This window comes from Mus pahari, chromosome 8 (assembly GCF_900095145.1).
Source record: "Mus pahari chromosome 8, PAHARI_EIJ_v1.1, whole genome shotgun sequence".
Classification (NCBI taxonomy): Eukaryota; Metazoa; Chordata; class Mammalia; order Rodentia; family Muridae; genus Mus; species Mus pahari.
In genome coordinates this window covers 55,749,633-55,771,085 of record NC_034597.1, presented here as the reverse complement: position 1 = coordinate 55,771,085, position 21,453 = coordinate 55,749,633, and the positions used below count along the sequence as shown (strand labels likewise).

Sequence of the window (21,453 nt, the reverse complement as noted above, 5' to 3'; positions counted from 1 at the left end):
CCTGTTTGTGCAGGAACCCCCTACAATTAACCACCTAACTTTTGTTAAACTTCTTGATTCTGCAAAGTACCCCTGAAGCTTCAAGGCAAGATGCCAACACATGGTTTTGGCTTTAAAAACCCTCCAAACATTTTGGGTTGCACCTAGGTTCCTGAGTACCTGGATGTAGTCCCAGTCAGCTGGAATAATGTAACAATAATAATAATAATAATAATAATAATAATAATATCTGTCTGAATGGCCATCTCTGGTGGACTCCCTGGAACAGTACAAAATCTAAAGGCAAAGCCTCGGTGCCATCAAGTTCCTGCTTCCTTTACAGACTGTTAAAGCAGGGGTGCCTGGGCAGTGGTGGTGCACTCCTTTAATCCCAGCACTTAGGAGGCAGAGGCAGGTGGATCTCTATGAGTTTAGAGGCCAGCCTGGTCTACAGAGTGAGTTCCAGGTCAGCCAAGAGTACATAGAGAAGCCCTGTTTCAAAACAAAGGAGTTATTGTCTACCTACTATCCAAACACTCAGCAGAATCAATCCACAAACTCTACTACCACCTGGAATGAAGACTAAGAGGCAGTACTGACAACCTGTGGGGAGGCCCCAAGTCTCTAGTTCCTGTGGCCCCTCTCCCCAGAAAACATCATTCTCTGGTTTAAAGTATTCAGATGCACTTGCTAGCAAGAGACAAGAGACTGGACTTCAGTCTCATTCTACATCAGACATGAAGCTCTACACTGGATTGCTTCTGTGACGAACACCATATTGCTATTGCCTGTTGAAGCCACTGAATTGCTTTTGAAATTGGAGTTCTTGGCTAGAAATATAGCTCAGTGGGTAGCAGCACCTGCAGCCCAAGCCTGGTAGCTGACTTTGATCCCTGGAACCCTTGCAGGAAGCTGGATGCAGAGACACACATCTGTGAGTCTGGGACTCATAAGGCAAAATGGGAACAGACAGAGGAGAACCTGCTAGAAGCTCAATGGTCAGTGACAGAGGAAGATTCTAGAAGGAGAGAGCCAACTCCCCAAAAAGGTGTCCTCTGTGGCATGCCATGGTACTTCTCCCTCTCCTCACCTCTCTCACGTACCTTCTCTTACACATCTATTTAATAAACAACTTTTAAAACAAGCGGGTTCTTTAAACAAAATACTAAAATTTCAACTTTTAAAGCCACAGATACATTGTACTAAAAGTTTACAGTAGAGGACTCATCAAAAATTGTATACATTTTTCTCAGTAGATGGTTTGTTTGTTTGCAGTAGGGAGCAGTGTAAGTGCCATTGCACTTGTGTGAAAGTCATAGGAAACTTGCACAGGTAGGTTATTTCCTTCAACCACATGGATTCCAGGGACGGCACAGACTCGAGCCATAGGCTTGGCAGCAAGCCCCTCCCTCTGCCTGCTCAGCATCCCCCAGCCCGTTTCATTGACTATAGTATTTCTTGGGTGGATGACTGTTTTGAGGAGTTAGCGTTACATGTCTATTTCCAGTTCAAACTTCCCAGAATACCTCTGGAATATTGGAGACGATTTCAAAGGTCACTCCACAGCCAGGAATAGAGCTCCGGTGAGACATCTTTTTGAGGAGACTTTGAGCAAAGCCCTAGAGAAAAATAAAATATACACCATTATTTCCAAACTTGCTAGCTTTGTTTCCTGTAACAAAGAGCAACAAAGGGCACTGTTTGCTCAGAGTTAATATAAGAGCAGGCATCTGCCACAAGTGTGTGAGATTCCGAGCACTGGGCATAGCTCCTTCACTTAAGCACAGCACCAATGGACTGGTAATGTGCCTTGGGTTCTGCACCTGATTAGGGAGAAGTGAGAACTGGGATCTGGAAGCTGCCTCTAAGCATCTGAATAAACTCAGAAGACAGAAGATACAACCAGATGACCTTCTAAGGAAGATGGACGCTTACACTTTCCTCCTCCAGCACAATAGACGTCTGGGACCATGAATATTGACAAGTTCAGGCATTAAATTCTTGACCAAAGCAGGATCGTTATGAAGGATGATTTAAGAGTGCCTGGTCATTGTTTATGCTGACTGCGCTCTTTGCACAGTTAGAAATTGAACTGTTGAATTAATGCATAGATGACTCATTTAGAGAAGCTGCGAAGATTGAACATTCTGCAGAGGTTGAAGAGAGCAGCCATGAGGGTGGAATACAATTGAATAAAGATAAGGAGAGAGAACAGTGAGCAGGCATGAGGCAAAGGGTGAGGCAAAAGCATGCAAAAACCCAAAGGGAAACAGAGAATCAGCTAGTGCTAAAAACATGGAATTTTATAATCCTAATAATGACTTATTTCACATTTGGTGATTGTTAACTAATGTTTAAGAGACTCTGAGAACACCTGAGGACTAATAACTGAGGTTAACCTCTGACCCTCCTCCAACACAAGCTCCCCACCCCCAACTCTCAGACAGAGCCTCTCAGAAAAGAAAGAGGTCATCCACTTCCTTCATCCCTTCAGGGCCTTAACCATGCCTTGTAGCACTCAAACCGAAAGGCAAATGGTCCAGGAATAGTAATGGCTTCTCATGGGTGGTAGAAGGCAGTGCCACCTGATGGTGTTTACTATCTGCATGAACTAATGATGCTGTCTGCCACATGTTTATTACTGTACTATATGAAGAAGCAATTTAAAGGAATGAACTCGGAGAAGTGGCATGGCTTAAATACTTCCATCAAATCACTCCAAACGGGAAGAAATGGAATAACGTGTTTTTCCTACTCAAAAATAAAAGATTGAAGAGAAATGGTTCCTCCACACTCTGCCATCTCTGCTGGGAATGCTGTGGTCAGGTGGCCAGGACAACTGACAAAGATGGAAACTCACTAATCATGAAGCTCCCCTGTGCAGCAGGCCTCTCTCCATCCCTTCAGACTTCCCAGAAGAGGGACACAGGAGGAGTGAATATGAGACACACAAATACTCTACAGCTAGCCCCTGACCTCAATTTTATTGATGTTGGACTGGAGAGCTAAGGAGCTGTGATTTTTAACAGCATTACACCAGTCTTTGTTTTAGAGATTGTATCAGTGTGGCATTTAGAACTAAAGATTAATTTTTAGGGATGGAGATTACATCTTGAAGTCTGTCAACCATGACTGTGTTCTTTCGAATGAGATTTATTTCCATCTGTGTCTGTGTGTTTAAATGTCCCACAAAAAGGTGACATGAGTGAGTGAGTGAGTGAGGAGCCCCAGAACCCACCTTCCAAATCCTCATATTTACAAATCCAATACACAGTGTTTAAACTTACCTAGACAATTTCTGGAACACTCCATGTGTCAGGGTTCCTCCCTCACTGACTACCTCTTCAGTAGGGCACAGCCACCTACTCCCCTGCCTGCCCAGCCCTGGATAAAGTGCCAGCTCAGAGCTGACCCCCTCTGCAAGGTTCTTCCCCACAGCTCTGTAGTCAGGATGCTATCCCACCCAGCACACCACACAAGAGAAGGTGGCCCACTCAGGTACTTTGAAATGCAAATGGGCTTTGCCTCTTTGAAGGCCCACACTGAGGAGGGCCGTGGTGGTGCACACCTTAGTCCCAGCATTGGAGTGGAGGCAGGTGGGTCTCTGAGTTCAAGGCCAGACTGGTTCTACAGAGTAAGTTCCAGAACATGCAAAGCTATAAGAGAAACCTTGTTTCAGGGAAAAGAAAAGAAGAAAAGAGGAGAAAGAAGAAGGAATTTATATATATGCATATATATATACATACACACACATATATACATGCATTTGCATATATATAAAGGTATATAGTTTATATATGTATATGAAATCAACAACAAGATAAAATACAGATGTACTAAAGAATTAAAAATTAAAAACATAAAGACCCAGACTATTGCCTATTCAACATTTTGTAACCAAAGTCACACTGAGAATCGAAGGCTTCTAGAAAAGACAGTGTTGTTAGTACTCCCAGGCTAACAAAGATCCCACAACTGACCCACCAGGGAACCTCCTCAAGCTGCTCGCTTCAGAAGAGCATGAAGGAGCAAAGCCATTGGACTTGCCCATGGCAGGGCTCCTTTGGGACCCCACCTCCTCAGTCCTGTGAGAACATCGTGTGTGTTTACAAACTGACAGCACAGGCACCTGGAAAGGGGAGGCTCAGGGTTCCACAGACCATGTCTAGAAAGAACTTTCTCCTGTGAGTGGCACAGTCAGCCTCACCTGGCGCCCATGGACATGGACACAAATTCTCTTGCGTAGGACCAGCTGCATGTCAGCAGGATGGCTGAGCTGGACGGTCACTCGCAGGATGAGGAACACTCGCTCGTCAGCGGGTGTGCCCTTACTGAGCTGAGGACAACTGTGCACTGCCGAGTCCCAGGAGGCCTCTGCCTTCACCTGCAAAGAAGGTGAGGCAGCACTCACTTCCTTCTCCATGTTAGAGTTCACTTTCAAGCACTGCCCTGACACGTTGCCAGGATGTGAGCGAGTGGCTGCTGTCACGTGAGGTACCTGGGCTGGTACTTATGTGTTCATACACTGGAATGGTCCCTATAGGCTCACATATTTGAGTATTTGGCTCCTAGTTAGTGGACTGTTTAGAAAGGATCAGGAGGTGTGACCTTGTTGGACAGGTGGCACTAGAGGTGGGCTCTAAGGTTTTAAAAGCCCTACCAGGCTCAGCTTCTGCTGTTAGTTCGTCCTCTTTCCCTGTCTCCTTCTCCCTCTGTCTCCCTCTCCCCATCCCATCGTGGATCAGGTTATAAGCTCTCAGCTCCTGTTCCAGCGCCATGCCTGTCTGCCTACTGCCACACTCCCCACCATGATGATCATGGGCTAACCTTCCAAAACCATAGGCAAGCTCTCAATTTAGTGTTTTCTGTTATAAGCTACCTTGGGCATGTCTCTTTACAGCAGCAAAACAGTAACTGAGACACTACTTTAGTAGCCTCTTTGCTGTTCAATTATTTGTTTTTAAAATGTTTAAACACCAAGAAAGCTTAAAAAGCCTCAGCGGACTTTGTGTACTGTTCCCAGATCATCCACTGAGACCACTGTCTATTTTAGCCTGTACCCCGTCACTTTCAAGTAAACTGTAGGTAAGTGTCACATCCAGGTAATCGACAGGACGGTAACTGATTTGGTTTTGTCCATGTTCTCAGTCCACAATTGCAAACTACAGTAGCTGTCATGGCCCCATAGTCTACTTTTACATACACTGATCCCAAGCCTGTCTTGTCACATCTAACACAAACAGAATCAGGGCTAAGGAAGGGCACTGTGTGAACAAGGGGAACAGGGCTAATGCCCAACAGTAGACATCTCAGGTTACCTCTGAGTTTCTCAGATACTATACTGCTGTTGATATCATGTGTCAAGCATATTCAAAATTAGGAAATAAAGCCCCAGGATTATGCTCATCACACAGATTCAACCATGAGACTATGTGTCTAGTCTGCCTCAATGCTTTCATTTATTCTTTTGCTTTAAAAAAAAAAAAAGATTTATTTAGTTTATTTATATGAGTACACTGTAGCTGTCTTCAGACACACCAGAAGAGGGCATCAGATCCCATTACAGATGGTTGTGAGCCACCATGTGGTTTCCGGGAATTGAACTCACAACCTCTGGAAGAGCAGTCAGTGCCATTTCTCCAACCTTTTTTTTTTTTTTTTTTTTTTGTAGATTCTAAGACAAGACCTCACTATGTAGCTCATGCTGGTTTTGAATTCACGATTACCATGCCTCAGCCTCCCAAATGCCAGCACTATAGATGTGTACCACTAGGCCTTTTTCTTCTCTTAAAAAACTCTTCAGTCAGGTATGATGTTCCATACCTTTATTCCTGGCACTCGGGAGGCAAAGGTAGTAGATCTCTGTGAGGCTGAGGCCAGTCTGTTCTACCTACACAGTTCTAAGCCAGCCAGAGCTACACAGTGAGGCCCTGTAATAAAGACATTCTTATGAAGGAACTGCAGAGCAAATACCAAAGTCAGCATCCTTCCAGCCTGCAGCGCTATGTACTTCAGAGGAATCCACAGCCACCTCTCTTGCACTTAGGGTTGGAACAGGGCACAGCCATACCAGTGGATGCTGTCCACACTGACATGGGTCCCTCACCGGTAGAGGGAACTGGGTGTGGGGGTCAAAATTCCCTCCAAGTACTGATAGAGTTTTCCCTTACACTGTGGAGGCCACTCACTGCTGACATCTGAGCTCCTTGTCTGCTCTCCAGGGCTGTGCTGACTTACCTCTCCATCATGTTGTTTCACAATCTGCAGCTCAAAGAACTCCTCCTCCTCTTCCCCAGTCAGGGTGGCATCCCATCCTGCTTCTGGGTCATCAAGATTATCCTGAGAGCTGAAATCATCCGCTGAAAGTATAGCTTTCACTTAACACCAGACTGCTTTCAAGGACACCCCTCCTCCCAGCTCCGCTGGCTGAACCAACACGCTTAGTATTAAAATTCTTCTGCTTCAAACTTCACTTTCTTTCTGCCCTGCAATCTCGCATGACACTGATAATAACCATTTAATAGTTCACAGATCCAAAAGCCAGAAAGTGCTTCAAGAAATTACCCAAGCTGCTCCCTGTGTGTCATATTTTACATGGAAGGCAAACGAAGCCAAGATACCTAAGAGGTTATGAGAAGTCTGCTCATAAATGGTAATGATGGGATCACAGCCCAATCTACCCCACCCTTTAGTGCACTTAAGAAACAAGAAGAAAGCGAGAGCAATTCCTCACAGTTAAGCCTAACAAAGTGCAGACTGGCTAATGGACCTGGCAACTGCACAGGGCCCTGTGGTCGCTCGGCCCCAAGCCTGACTTTCCAGTGCCCATCTCCCTTAGGCTTGTGCCTACAAAGCAAAAGAGGTATGCTTGTGCAGACCACTAGTGTGGCATGCTGAACAAAGCTCTGCCAATTCCCAGCTAATGTGGTATATCTACACAATGGACTTTATTCAGCCATAAAGATGCATGACTTCCTGTCATTTCCTAGAAAATGAGTAGATCAAGAGATCATCGTGTTAAGTGAAATAAGCCAAACACAACAAGACACAGACCCTGTAACAGTATAAAGGTAACAGGGAAAAACCATGGGCGAGGGGCAGGAATTGTCTAATGGGAGGGAGGAAGAGGAGAAAAAGACAGTAGTGGGGGAGAAACACACAAATGCCACATTCTTTCTCGTTTGCAAATCTAGATCTGTCTATTCTTCTGCCTGCCTACCTACATGACATGAATACGGGAGAATGACTTGGCTGAAGAGAGGGACTCATGAAAAGGGTACAGCAGAGACAGGAGAGGTGAGAGGGTGCAGAGAAGGAAAGCATGATGTAAGTATATATGAAAATGTCACGGCAACATCCAGGACTTCCTATGCTTACAAAAACATTCCAACTGAGGACAAAACAAAGGCACAACTAAGAAATCTTTCTGAACTTCAATCTTCCCCAATCCCTTGGAGGCCTGCCTTTCAGCTGCCCAGGAAGCCCAGCACGAGGTCAGGCCAGAGCGTCTCAGCCTCCAAGGCTCAAGAGCACAAGGTAGACAGAGCCCTGTGACAGTTCTGGAACAACTCTCACCTCCCAGGATGGACAGCCAGCGTGGGTGCCCCGTGCCTCTCTAACCTGTGCACATGTGAGCCCTCAGGGGCACAAGATGCTGGGCCCCTCAGACATCCTAACACACTTCCACTCAGTGAAGGGAACCACTGAGGACACCCAGGCTTCTCTATTTAGGGACGCTTGTGGTAATACACACTTCTGCAGGTGTTTCGTGGAGCTTAACTGCTGACTTCTTATTTTTAGCTCCCTAACCTACCTTTGCATTTTCTATTTTCCCTCCTATAGACAGAGATTGGTAGAATGGATGTGCGGGGGTTGGGGGGAAACAACAGTTATGTAAAAAGAAAAATAAGCAAGTAAGGTTAAGTTCACAGGAACTCACCAAAAGGCTAAGAAAGTCATTAAATAATGCTAAGAAAACAGTATCCCTAGTTGTTGGTCCTTTCCAGATGGACATTTTCTTCAGAGCACTTAAGTCGAACATATATCAGTGTGGAAAAACATCCTAAGTTGGTAGGGAAATAAAGCACCCTCAGAGAAGCAGGACTGCCACAAGGAGATGTGAGCACCACAGCCAGAGCTGCACCACAGCCAGAGCTGCACCACAGCCAGAGCTGCTGAGCTAGGCTGCAGCTCATTGGCTGCACTTGTCTAGCATGCATAAGGGCCGAAGGATGGAAAGAGATGGACAGAAATGGGAGAAAAGGTGGGGTTGCACACCACAGCAAGATATTGAGATTTACAGCCCTTGTCCAGCATCAGAACACCCCGCACACAGCACTGAGCCTATATCAGGGTGACTACACCCTGAAACATGATTGGCTAGATGTATAAAGGATTACCCTGTCACTGCTTTGTCAAGGTAAGCATCTGGAAGCCACCTCTAACTTACCATTTAAGTCAAGAAATATAACAGGAATATGGGTCTCCATCCCAGGCACTGGGGTCCTAAAACATGAAGGACAGGTTATGTACAGTATCTGAGACACAGCAGTCCCTCAGGATCACATGTACCCTTGGGGACAGTGGCCTGAGCAATGATGTCCCTCTAAGACGGTGTGACGAGGCTTGTGACTGACTGCAGGAGCCATCCGGTGCTGGGGCATGGGAGCTCACTCTTACAGACTCACCAGTTCACCAGCAGCCCGTCTAAAGCTTGCTTTCTTGACAAATGACATACTTAAAGGATCCTTGTGGCTTAACTGGCTTTGCTATCTTTACTTCCAGTCAAGTGTCAGAGAACATTTGCTGACAGCACAGCTTAAGCACCAAAACCAAAAACTGGTTGAGATGCAGTTTTCTAACTGCATAATGACCTAACATTCTTTTAAGGGAACAAATGATCCAAGTAATTAACATATTAACTATTTTTTTAATGCTAAGTGCAGTGGTACTAAATATTGATTTAAGTTCTCAGAAATCCTAATTACCTTGGCCAATAACAATATTATTTAATAAAACAGTTTCAAGCCATAGTCATATCCAACTCATGAAAATAATTTAACAGTCTTTCAATATCTCTGTTCTCATTATGAACAATTCATTCATTAACTACAGCACTGCAAAATACAAGTGGGAAGCACGGTGCCTAGTCATCCCTGCGGCTTTCAGAAGACACACAGTAGGACCTTACCATTCTGCTGGGGCCCCTGGAATGCCACTCCCAGCAGAGGGCACCATCACTGCATTTCTTTCCTCTGTGAGAGTCAGCCGCATCTCCAGGAGCTGTGCCTCTCGGTCAGCATCGTCCTCAGTTTTGTCTAGAAGAGCAGAGTTAGGGTTAGGTCTAGCGATTCTGCTTGCTGTTACCACATTTAGACAGATTTAGTGCAGGGCAGGGAGTACTGTGTGAGTATATGTGCATGCAGCAGAGGGAGGGAGGGAGGAAAGGAGGGAGGGAGGGAGGGAGGGAGATGTCCAACTTTTCTTCCTACCATGTTTACTGACAAGCTTCTGCAGTTGTTGATCCAAGTATTCTTGACGTTTGGTTAAAGCATTGAGCCATTTTCTACGAAGCCGCTCTAAATCCCTATCCTGAAAGAAAATAGAAGAAGCCACACTCAATGCAATATCCAGGCAACATGCTTAAACTAGACACTCCCCAAATTAACCTTACTCTCCTAACTCCAAGACATAAGCAGCATGCAACAACTATCTTTTTTTCCTTCTTTTCTTTTTCAAAGACAATGTCTCATAAAACCTAGACTGGCCTGGAACTCATTCACTATGGAGCTAAAGATGACCTTCAACCTGACGAGTCTCTGTTCCCACCTAAGAGTGCTGGATGATCACAGACTTCTGTCACCACGCCCAGAATAACTGGGACATGAAAACTGAATGCAAGGCGAGCAGTCTACCACCTGAGCTCTGGGCCAGCCCAGCACGAAGGGCCAACAAGTGACTACCTACAATTCAGATCACCACTCCCAGGGCAGGAAGCATTAGTCGACTCTAGAGTGGACAGGCCTTTAGGAATTGGTTCTCTTGGTACTTGCTTAACTCCACCCATGAGAAACAACATCTTCTATGAGGTTGCCTGGCTGGACAAGAAACACAAACTGTACTTAACAAGCTTCAAACGTTTACTCCTCAGAACTACCAGAAAGAAGCTTTCAAGTGTCTAGCCACCTCCAACAGCACATGCTTCTACTCCTTGGGCATACTTGGGAGGTAGCAGTGGGTGAGACAACAGGGGTGGTTACTGACAGACTGAACCCCACCAGTCAGCACCTGCCGGCACGCCAGCCTGACCTCACTTCCTTTAGTAACATGGTTAGGGGCTGGTGGTTCAGAGGAATGCTGCAGATGTCAAGGGTCTGGATTTCAACAGCGCACTTAACCAAATAGCCTATGACATTCCTGTGGACAAGATGGAGACACGTGCTGTGTATCTCCTCTAAGTGCAGTCACAGGGGCCTCAAATACCACACCCAGAAAGCAGTGATAAATGGGATAATGTCCATTCTCTGAGTTCATACTCTGAGTTCAACCCAGCTGATATGGTGAGGGTTTTCTCTTGCCTTTTTGTCTTTTAATCAGTGACTTATAGGAAGGCAGACATTTCTATCAAATTAGGATGATGCAAAGCCAGGAGAGTGACTACAGCAGATGACATAATCAGGCTCCAAAGAGCCTGGGCAGTTCTAAATGATGACAACAAGAGGCAACTTCACAGACATAAACAAAATCTGGCACATTAGGAAAAGAAACGACAGGGGTAACAAAACCTCCAAAACTAATGGACAGCTCAAGGAAGGGGGCATTCAGGGTGACCTGGTCTCACACATGTAGGATGGAGAAATAGATGTGCATGCACACATGTGCACACACACCCACATATTCCCTAAGCCCATGGGTGACTCAGCTCAAGGGGAGCCCAAGCAAGGTAGCTGGAGGTGGCTTTGTAAACAGGCCAATGCAGTGTCCCTGATTAGGAAAGGATTTTGTCACAGGGTGTCCTAATCCTAGCCCATGAACCCCTACAATACACAGCATTCCATACTTTGTTTGACTTTTTGAGAAAAGCAGAATTGTTTAATTATGAAGTAGCAGTGCAGAAAGATCCTGGCCTGTGTAATTAAGTACTTGAATCAAGCTGATTTGATGAGGCCAACAGGTGCTCAATTACCTGGTAGCTGTCCATGTCCTCCTCTTCCTCCTAAAAGAAAACAGTGTATTATGTAAAACCAAAACAATTGTTTACCCCACATCAGGCCTCCAACCACAACCACAATCTTCTCCCCCAGTTCCCAGTCTTCTTGTCTAATTGATACATCACACCTTGGCCTCCCACTCAGCCTTACCAGCCATCCCATGTCGGGAAAGCCAAGCGGCAAGACTAGGAGCTTCTAGGGGGGAGTGAAGAGGCTCCCCTGACCTTTTCAGACTCAGTACAATGCTCTCCCTGCTGGGTTTACCACCCCCTACTCCTGGGGAAATCAAACACCTGCTGGCAAAGAGCCTTTACCAGCCAGTGGGGGGTTCTTTAGAGGGGTGGGCCATGGGAGGAAGTTAATCACTGCTAGGCTTGGTGGTTTGCCAGGCTGAGAGGTTTTAACTCTCATTTCACCACACACCAGGACAAAGCTGAGTAACAACCTAGTACAGGGGCTCTTGTCAAGACAGTGCACTGAAGGAGACACCAATGGTGGGGCAGGGGTGGCAGTCTCAAATGATTCTGCTCTGCTGTTGCCTTTCAAAAAGCACAGAGCATGCCCAGAAACTTACATGGACATTCTCGTGGATCTTAGGGCACCTGAGTGGTCTAACTTTCACACACCCAATGCCAACTGACAATATGCACTCTTCCATCAGTGGTAAAGTTCCTGACTCCTGCACAGACTTCACTTCAACTTGAACTCGCCGAGACTGCCCCTGCAGCACAGAGATTTGGGAACATATACACAAACACACACAAAATCAGCTTCATGAGTTTCAAAACTCTGGTTTAGAGAGACCCCTACAGGCTGATATAGAAGAATACAATTAGCTTTAGAGACATTCATCTATCTCATAACTGTTAAGTACTAAAGCATAAATTCTAACCTAGTCAGGAAAATGAATTTTCTATCAAACAGACAGAAAACAAAATGAGCACATTTTTCTATAATTCCTAAATAATAAGAAACTAAAAGAAAATTATTTTAATGAATGATAGGGGCTTGCTATGTAGCTTTGCTATGCTGGCCTAATTTTGAATTCAAGGCGATCCTCCTGGCTCAGCCTGGAAAATTCTGGCGCTGGTATGCAACAGAACACCAGGTAAATGAAAACTTACAAGCAAAGGAAATGCAAACAGTGTCTAATAACAAATGTTCAATTGAGCCAGGTGTAGTGGTTCGCACTGTAAGTTTAGTACTCCAGAAATGGGCAGGGCGATCTCCACGTTTGAGGTTATCCTGGGCTGCACAGAGTTCTGGGGCTACCTAACCTAGACTGGAAAAGGCCAACTTCCAGACAAAGTAACTGTGAGAGCTTTTATTTCAGCCTACTAAGTGAGAAGGCGCTTCCAACAGAGATCATGGTTATGGAACAAATAGTGTCAATCCTGTGGGACAGGGATTTAAACTGGCCAAGCTTGGACAAGGGCTAGGTGACTTCAAACTGATAGCAACCTTTGCCCCAGCAATTCAACAATCAAATACACGGATAAGTACTCTCAAGTGCCGCGAAGAACAAGGTAGTAGATCTATATCGAATGTGGACAACTGTTTAAAGTGTAATGTCCTGTACCTGTCACTAAGCAAATGGTGCAGAAAAACACTTGCAGCCTATATACATTAAAGCACAGGGTACCAAAGTTGGGATTCAGTCTTGTTTAAAAGGTAAGAACTGCCAGGCAATGGTGATGCACGCCTTTAATCCTAGCCCTAGGGAGACAGAGACGGGCAATTTTCTGTGCATTCTAGGCCAGCCTGTTCTACAGAGCAAGTTCAGGTCAGCCAGGGATACAAAGAGAAACCCTGTCCTGAAACAAGAAATAAATAAATAAATAGTAAAATAGATAAGAATTGACCTGTATACATTGCCCCTTTCACAGAATTAAAGAAATTAAGCTGCAAATGTGATCAGGACTGATCCTGCTTGGGTGTGTCCTGTGACTCCGCACACTTAGGCAGACATTGGGAAGAGTTCCTGGTATCCCCAAGTCACTACATATGGTAGGAACAGAGAAGAACATCTAAGCAACAGAACTTGAACATCCAATTTTAAGTCAATTACTTTTCCTCTCATCCAGAATTTAAGCTCCCAAGAGTTTTGCATAGCCAGGAGCATCTACTCAGGCAACCACAGGCCCGACTAACAACATCTGATGGACAGTCACTGATCTGAACATTTCCGAGGAGTTTGCATCTGATATTTTATGGGAAAAGTCACTCAGTAAACATGTTTTATTTCATTGTTATTATTATTACCCTTATGTGTGTGCATATAGGGGCGAACATGCCATGGTCCACACTGCACATCAGACGACAACTTTACAGTCACTTCTCACCTTCCATCTTCACTAGGGTCCCAGAGACTGAACTTGGGTCTTCAGGCTTATGTGGCAAGCACCATTACCCACTTTAGTAAGTCTAAGGCCACTTCATCATTTCAAGTAGCTGCCTTCTGTCTCTTTAGCCTATCCTGAATATTTGAAACATAACATGGAAGACAGAGGAAGGCTTAATGTCTCAGAGAACACTTTGGAACATTCTCTCAGCCACGACTCTGAATCCCGTTCCAGCTATTGTGGTCCCCTGTCTGTTCCTGCAGCATCTCGCCATGGTTACAAACATCCCTTACCCTGCCACTGTCCCATTCAAGAACAGTGTGGCCCAATTTTAAACGTCAAATTCAGGTGAGCCCAATACGCTGCTCAAGCTTCTGTGACAGCCTCTATCCTCTCACTTCCCTCCTATGGGGGCCTTCGATCAAGCAGAGCCCCACCTCTAGTCCTTACACTGTCACCTGAGAGAGCTCGAGTGTCTTTCTTAGCACTGAGGTGAGGATGCTCATCCTCGCTGAAGCATTCCTGGCATCTCTGGACATTCTCAGTCAAGGTCTGACTGACACCGAAACATCCAGCTGACAGTAAGCTGCAGAAAAGTCACCTAGCCTGGCTTCCTAAGATAACTTCCTAAAGCAGCCAAGGAAGATGCCTAGGGAAAGATCTTCACCCTCTGTCAGGAATTCGTCTGTGTGTCCCCACAGTGCCATGCCTCTGCATAATACTGTGGCCGAGGATCCTTCTCTTCTGCTCTACGTCTCTCGCCTGTGGATGAATGCATCAGAGGAAACTCATCTGCTTCCACCTTTACATTAATCTGAAATTTAAATATTTAAGCAGACACTCTTTCCTTCAGCTGTTCCTCATGTTTTTCTCTGAATGCTTTTAACATTCTTTTCTAAAGCAATACTAACAATATGGGTTTTTAAAGATTTATTATTTGTGTGTGTGTGTGTGTGTGTGTGTGTGTGCCTTTGTGAACAGATGTCATGACGTGGGGCCCACAGACAGCCTAGGGATGGAGCTACTGGTGATTGGGAGCCATGTGACCTGGGCGCTGGGAACCAAACTTGAGAGCTGGCAGAGAAGAAAGAATTCTTAATCACTGAGCCATCTCTCCAGCCCCCTAGTGTTATGTCTTAAAATATGAAAACTCTAGAGAACAGCCTACTAGAGTTTTGAAATGAGGCATAGTGTCGTAAAAAGAATACTTCCAATTATGTGTATCAACTACTATGAGGTTTTCCACTGTCTGTGATATGTGACATGAAAGCAGAAGAGAAGACGGTCGGGAAAAGGAAGGATCAGCAAGAGGAGGGTATGTGAGCATACACAGAAAACCCTCACAGTCAAGACTGAACAGATTAATTACATATGGAGACCTTCCTTGTCACTGTTGGTCAGCAGCACAGACTGACAGATGGCCACTCACCTGGGTGATCACTGAAGGGTCCATAGTCTATGCTGCCTGGACTCAGCCACACACACTCCTGTCATGTGTCAAGCACAGGGCTTTTTATACAACACTCTCCTAATTCTCATGCAAACCCACAACACTGGTGCTAACCCCTTCTCTGTGTTCCAGGTGAAGGAGCTCACAAGTACACTGCTAGGCCCCTGGAGGGCCAGCAGTGAGCTGACAGTCCTCCCCTGCATATTCAGTGTTCTCTCTCTCTACAGCTTTGAACTCATGTTCATGAGCACATGAAGCTGCCTGGTATGTCTGCCTTAAGTCCCACTCTTCAATTCTAAGTTTTCCTTGAAAACTTTTCGTTTTCAACCCAACAAGAAGGCTCAGCCAGTAAAGGTGCTTGCTTCAAGCCTGATGACCCTAGTTCAACTCTCAAGGCCCAATCAGCAGAGAGAACTCACTTTTCCAAGTTGTCCTCTAACCTGCACTGTGTCCTGTGGCATACAAACTCCCACATATATAGACATATACATACAAAATAATAATATTTTTCAAAAGGCTTATTTTTAACCCTTTTAGAAACTACTTTTAAAACATCATTAAGTAGAGATTTTTGACAATAGAAGAAAATGCCCATGACATAAGAGAATATTTTTATATAAAAAATGGGATTGAAAATGAAAACCTAGAAAGGGGTCAGGGAGATAGATGGCTACATAAAGGACATTTCCACCATCACCTAACACCCTGATTTCAAACCCCAGGACTATATGTTGAAGGAAAAGAGAAAACCAAGTCTCACAAGTTGTCCTCTGACTTCTACACACGCACAGTGGCATTCACCTATCCACAAACACACACAAGAGATAAACAAATGTCAACACATTTAACTATTTCAGAGAAATGAGCTTGACCATCATCATTATTATTAAAAGTTCTGTTCAAAAGAATCCATTATAAGCCATCAAGTGTCGAAGAATTTACTATGACGTCACAATCCTGGTACCTGTCGGAGCTGGAAGATCCCTCCTGTGGGGACATCTTTTGCAGCAATTACTTCCACCGGACAGTAATCACCATTCTCATTCTGTTCCAAGATCTGAACCCAGAATTCCAACTTTCTGGTGACTTCACTCCACCTAGGAAATATATGCAGTTGTTAAGAAATTACACTTCTTTTTTAGGCGGAATTTCATATATAGCAGGTTGTGCTCAAGCTCACTATATAGTCAAAGGTACCCTTTAACTTTCAATATTCCTGCCTCATACTTCTGAGATTCCAAGTGTATGCCAACATACTCAATTTATGCAGTACTGTGAACCAAAGCCAGGGCTTCATGCATGCTAGGTAAGCTCCCTGCCGACTGAGTTACCTCCAAACCCCCATCCATGCCTCTCTACTGCAATACAGACAACGTAGGACCTTCCATTCTTAACAGTAAGAATGACTGGAAACAAAGAAGCCCAGTGAAATGATCTATAGATCAGAAAGAAATGTACAGCACATAATGGCAAATAATGTGAACTGAAAGACAAACTGACAGCATCAACCCAGCATGTTCCTTTGTTTTTCCTTTGTTTTCAGTTTTGAGGACTAAATTCAGGTGGCCTTCATGTGCTAAGCAAATGCTCTACCACTGAGCTACATCTCACTTGCACTTTTATTTTGTTTAGAAAATTACAATGTGAGATTAGGACAATAGCTCAGAGTTCAAACCCACATAAACATGCATGCATGTGCGCGCACACACACAGAGAGAGAGAGAGAGAGAGAGAGAGAGAGAGAGAGAGAGAGAGAGAGAGAGAGACACGCGCGCGCTTGTAATCGTACTGAGTCTCATGACAAATACATTTGAAATGGTTATACAATGATTGAAATACCCTAGTCAGAACTCAGATGCCAAATACAGGACGTTCTTCACATAGGAAGGTGTCATCCATGACTTGTGCTCTCAGGTCAATTAATAAGAAAATTAAGGGAAAAAATCTCACCTTCTAATTTAGGATTTGCTAAAAAAGAAAATCTGGTTCTCATCTATAATTAGATGGCAGAAAAAACATCGCCTCTTTGAGTCATTCCCTTTGAAATTGCTTATGCCATCAAATGAGCTACCTTCTCCCATGACTGATGGCACTCAAAACTGGAAAGGGATAGGGATGCAGAACTGTGCAGCACTTGTCTAGTATTCGAGAGGCCCTGGGTTCAAACATCAGCAGCACAAAATCAAACAAGTGACCAACAACAAACTCCTGGGAACTACAGACAGTGTCAACATGAATGCTACCGCAGACTGCCATCCTTCTCTCCATGGCTGGCTTATCAGACAAAAGTCACTATGGTAAATGGCCTTCCTCCTGAACTTCATTTCACTGTTGGTTCTCAAATGCCCACACACTTTTTTCCACTGTTCTATAAGGTTGGTGCTCTAAGGAAATTTTACTGGTAGACTACAGCCCTAGAGTGGTGATGCTTGGGAAAAGGTAATGGTCATGATTCAATAGTTAAAGTGCTTGCTGCACAAGCACGAGGACCCAATAGAGTCTAGAACACACATAACTGCTGGATGGATCAATGCCTGCTTATAAGTACAGCTCTAAGCATGCAGACATGGGATTCCCAGAGCAAGCTGGCTAACCAGATTAGACCTACTAAGTGAGCTCTGAGTTTGAATGAGGGGCCTTGTGCCTCAATAAATAAGGTGAAGAGTTTGAGGAAAACATTCCATGTCAATCTTGACTCCTACAGGCACTAGTGCACACCCACACCCCCACTCATGAAAATATGTATGCACACATATATATATGACACATACACAAGGGAAAGCAAAATAATTTAAAAATAAATGATGGTCATCTCCAGCAGTATTTTTAAAGCTAGAAATGGGAATCCAGTGGATATCAAAAATTCACCTGTCGGGGCTGGTGAAATGCCTCAGCGGTTAAGAGCACTGGCTGCTCTTCCATAGGTCCTGCATCCAATTCCCAGAAACCCCATGGTGGCTCAAGACCATCTGTAAAAGGATCTGATGCCCTCTTCTGGCATGCAGGTGTACATGCAGACAGAGCATTGATACATTAAAAATTAATTAATGATTTAGATCATTAATTTTAAAAGATTCACCTGTCCCGAAGACTCCTTGTTTTTGCTTGGATAATCCCCAAATCCCACAGGGCTGGGTTTTTCCGGGGATCATTCATTTTATGTCCATATACTTCAATGGCTAGGGCCCCTTCTGAGAGGTATTCAATGAAGTCTTCTGTGATGTTAACACTGAACTCCTGAAACACAACAGCTCATTACAGAGCAGCACACACTTGCTTGGTCTTTCGACCACTTAAACCAGGTGTCACATCCTTAATGATACCAGGAAGGAAACACAGAAACAGTGGCATACTTTCCTCAGAGAACAGATGGTCATTTAACAGCGATGTGAACACAGACTACCCCCTGAAAGGGACTGGAGAGATGGCTCCAAGCTTAAGACTGAGCACTGCTCTTCCAGAGGACCCACTTGAGGTGACTCCCAACCGCCTATCTGACTCCAGACCCAGGAGATTATGCCACTTGCTTCTGTGGGCACCTGGACTCACGTGCACAACACACACAGAAAGAAACACATGATTCCCAAAAAAAAAAAAAAAAAAAAAAATCAAGCTTTTAAAATAAAAAAAATACACAAATATAGCTATTACTTTGAACTTTAAAGCTTCTAACTTTGAAAGACTCATCTATAAAAATAGCAAATTATTTTGTTTTGTTAGCAATGTTTGGGAGCCTGTTTTCATTTTTGTTGTGGGTCAAAAATAGCAAAAGCTAGTCCAAGCTCTGATAGTATCCAGCCAAAAGCAAAGTGATAGTCACTTTTAGTTTATTCAGCCCGCAAAAAAAATTATCATTAATAATAACAGGTCAGGACCAGCCAAGAGTAACCAACCAACATGACAGAGCATGGGGTGCCCAGCAGGGTGGTCTCTAGTCTTGTTACTACCTTCCTTTTCACTAAAACATTCGTTTTTTAACCTTTTTATAAAACAGACTCCCTCTGGAGAAGAGTGCTCACACATACATGTACACAAGCTTGTTTTTCATTGAACAGAAGTGTGGACACGCTGGATAAACTAACACTCTGGTCCGCGATGAGAAAACACCGCAACAGGAACACTAGCGCGGCCAGCCAAGTTGCAGCACTCACTCTTTAGCTGGGTTTACATGAATAACTTGAACACCAAGGCAGACTGAAGAGAACTCACACTGCAATGATCGAACACAACCATACACTGTGGCTGCTTGCTGGTAGGAGACGAAGATGTATCCACTTCAGGGGCAACGGTCACTGGCTCCTGCTGATCCCAGAAGTCATATTTGCAGAAGACAAAGTGGCACAGATGCTGTGGCAACCCTGTGGCTTGGAGTATTTTAACCTGAAAGGAAAGAAGGTTCATGTCTCGACCAGCAGGCCTCAAGGAGTACTTAACTCAGGTCCTGCCCTGGCTCTGTCATAAGCATTCAGCTATGTGAGGCATGTCTCATTCAGTGTGGGCCCAGGACCTGGATACAGGCGTGACAACAGTCAGACACCAGAGTGGGGTCTGGGTAAGCTGACAAGAGCATTTGAATCCTAGTTTGTCAGAATGTAGGATCCCATCATCATTACTGCAGAAGGTGGTTCTGGAAACCAATATCACCCAGCGTTTCCTAAGGAGAGCACAAAGGCATTCAGCACAGTGAGCAAAGCACCAAGCCATGTCTGAGTAAGCAAGCAGCAAACCTCAGGAGAGGACGGCCTTACTTTATCCTAAGGTAAGCAGAGGGAGGAGCTCAGGTCTGAAACAGCACATGCTGTGTGCTGCAATCTATCACCTTGGTTTTATTGGGCTCCTATTGGGAACTCCTATGAGCATGTGGAGGGGAGAACAGAGGAAGTGAAGAGCAGAGAGTTTGTTTTCTTCACTGACACTTACACTGATACCCTCTCCTTGGAGAATGCCAGCAAACACTCAAAGGAGGCTCTGGGTGAGAGGACCCTAGAGTCTCTGATTACAAACTACGGCCACAAACGCATGCGCAATGGGACCCAGACCCCAGAGACAATGTCTGCATCTGAGTCCTTTCTTGAAACGACTATTATTTTAGTTATAGGGATGTGTGTACTGTGTGTGGGTGTATGCATGTGAGTGCAGGTTCCTGTGAAGTCCAAAAGAAAGTATCTGATCTCCTGATGGAGTAACAGGAAGTCGCGAGCTGCCTGACATGGGTTCTAGGAACTGACCTCCAGTCCTTTAAAGAACAGCAAGTACTCTTAACCACTCTTAGCCATCTCTCCAGCCCCACTTACGCACACACACACACACACCTTGTGTGTCTGTATAAGTGAATGTGATGTGTGGGCAGATGCCCTCAGAAGAGAGCATTGAACCCCTTGGAGCTGGAGTTACAAGAAGCTGTGAGCTGGTATAAGGAGCTGGTGGTCACAGCACCAAGGAGCTCTGGAAGAGCAGCAAAGGCTCAGACCCACTGAGCCATACCTCCAGCTGCCCACACCATCTCAAAGCAGCCTAACACACTTCACACTTTGGGCAGCAACATACGGATCTCAATTTGGAGTTTCTGTGATAGCTTGTGATGGTGTTAAAACCACAAGAGTTATGAAGTAAATTCTAGAATTATTAGTTATACTACATTCTAATGGTATATGTGCTGGCTACTCCTTGTTGCCAACTTGACTGCATCTGGAACTAACTAAAACCAAAATGGCTGGGTAAGACATACACCTGTAAGACATTTTTTTCCCCCTTAATAAATCATTTGAAGTGGGAAGACTCAGTTCTCTTCTGGATCTTTGAGGGAGAAAGATCCACTTTTAATCTGGGCCATCTAGTCTGAGCAGGAGGAGTTTCACACAACTGAGCTGGTCATAAATTAACACTTTCCAGCTGCTCACTTCTCCTATGTCATCTGAGTCACTCCATATCTAGTAAATACATTTAGTAAGAATAAACTGGACTGTGTGGTGTATATGTTCTCACAGTTATACAACCTCAACTATAAATGTGGCATTTTGGGACTCCGAGGACACAAAAATCACGAAAGCAAATTTCCTGTATAACATAGACAAAACAGGTCAACAATGAACATCACTGTCATTTTATGTCATTTCTTCCTGTTATACCAAGAAGCTTGAACCACCCATGCAGCCAGGCTCTGACAGGCTGTACTTTCTCTCTCCATATCAAACTGACCATTAGTATTTTAGGGTACACTTTCCAGGAAATATTTTCAGACTCTCTACATGTTTATTATTATATACCTTATAAAATAAAATTAATATTTATAAAATATCTATTATACACCTTAGATGAGGCAATGTGCTGTGAGGGTGATCACAAGGTCCTGGCATTACACAGATCTAAAAGGACCCTTGTCACTTACTAGTCTGTGTGTGGTGTAAATTAAGGCTTAAGCTTAGCTTTTTCCAGGCAGAGATTTATGTCTGCCCTTACAGAGGTAAGGCCT

The 21,453-nt window shown here is 44.5% G+C and overlaps 1 protein-coding gene across 2 annotated transcripts in view; it reads right to left on the bottom strand.

Moving 5' to 3' along the window:
• Kif13b (kinesin family member 13B) overlaps positions 1 to 21,453 on the bottom strand; it is a 161,374-nt gene that overhangs the window by 33,833 nt on the left and 106,088 nt on the right. For both annotated transcript variants that reach the window (XM_021203304.2, XM_029541336.1), the window contains exons 22-32: positions 19,191 to 19,361; positions 18,061 to 18,218; positions 15,946 to 16,078; positions 11,764 to 11,910; positions 11,165 to 11,194; positions 9,471 to 9,570; positions 9,170 to 9,296; positions 8,429 to 8,484; positions 6,217 to 6,338; positions 4,187 to 4,363; positions 1,506 to 1,598 (exon numbers count right to left, since the gene is read on the bottom strand). In XM_021203304.2, coding sequence (XP_021058963.1) covers positions 1,506 to 1,598; positions 4,187 to 4,363; positions 6,217 to 6,338; positions 8,429 to 8,484; positions 9,170 to 9,296; positions 9,471 to 9,570; positions 11,165 to 11,194; positions 11,764 to 11,910; positions 15,946 to 16,078; positions 18,061 to 18,218; positions 19,191 to 19,361 — 1,314 coding nt within the window. The remainder of the gene's footprint in view (positions 1 to 1,505; positions 1,599 to 4,186; positions 4,364 to 6,216; positions 6,339 to 8,428; positions 8,485 to 9,169; positions 9,297 to 9,470; positions 9,571 to 11,164; positions 11,195 to 11,763; positions 11,911 to 15,945; positions 16,079 to 18,060; positions 18,219 to 19,190; positions 19,362 to 21,453) is intronic.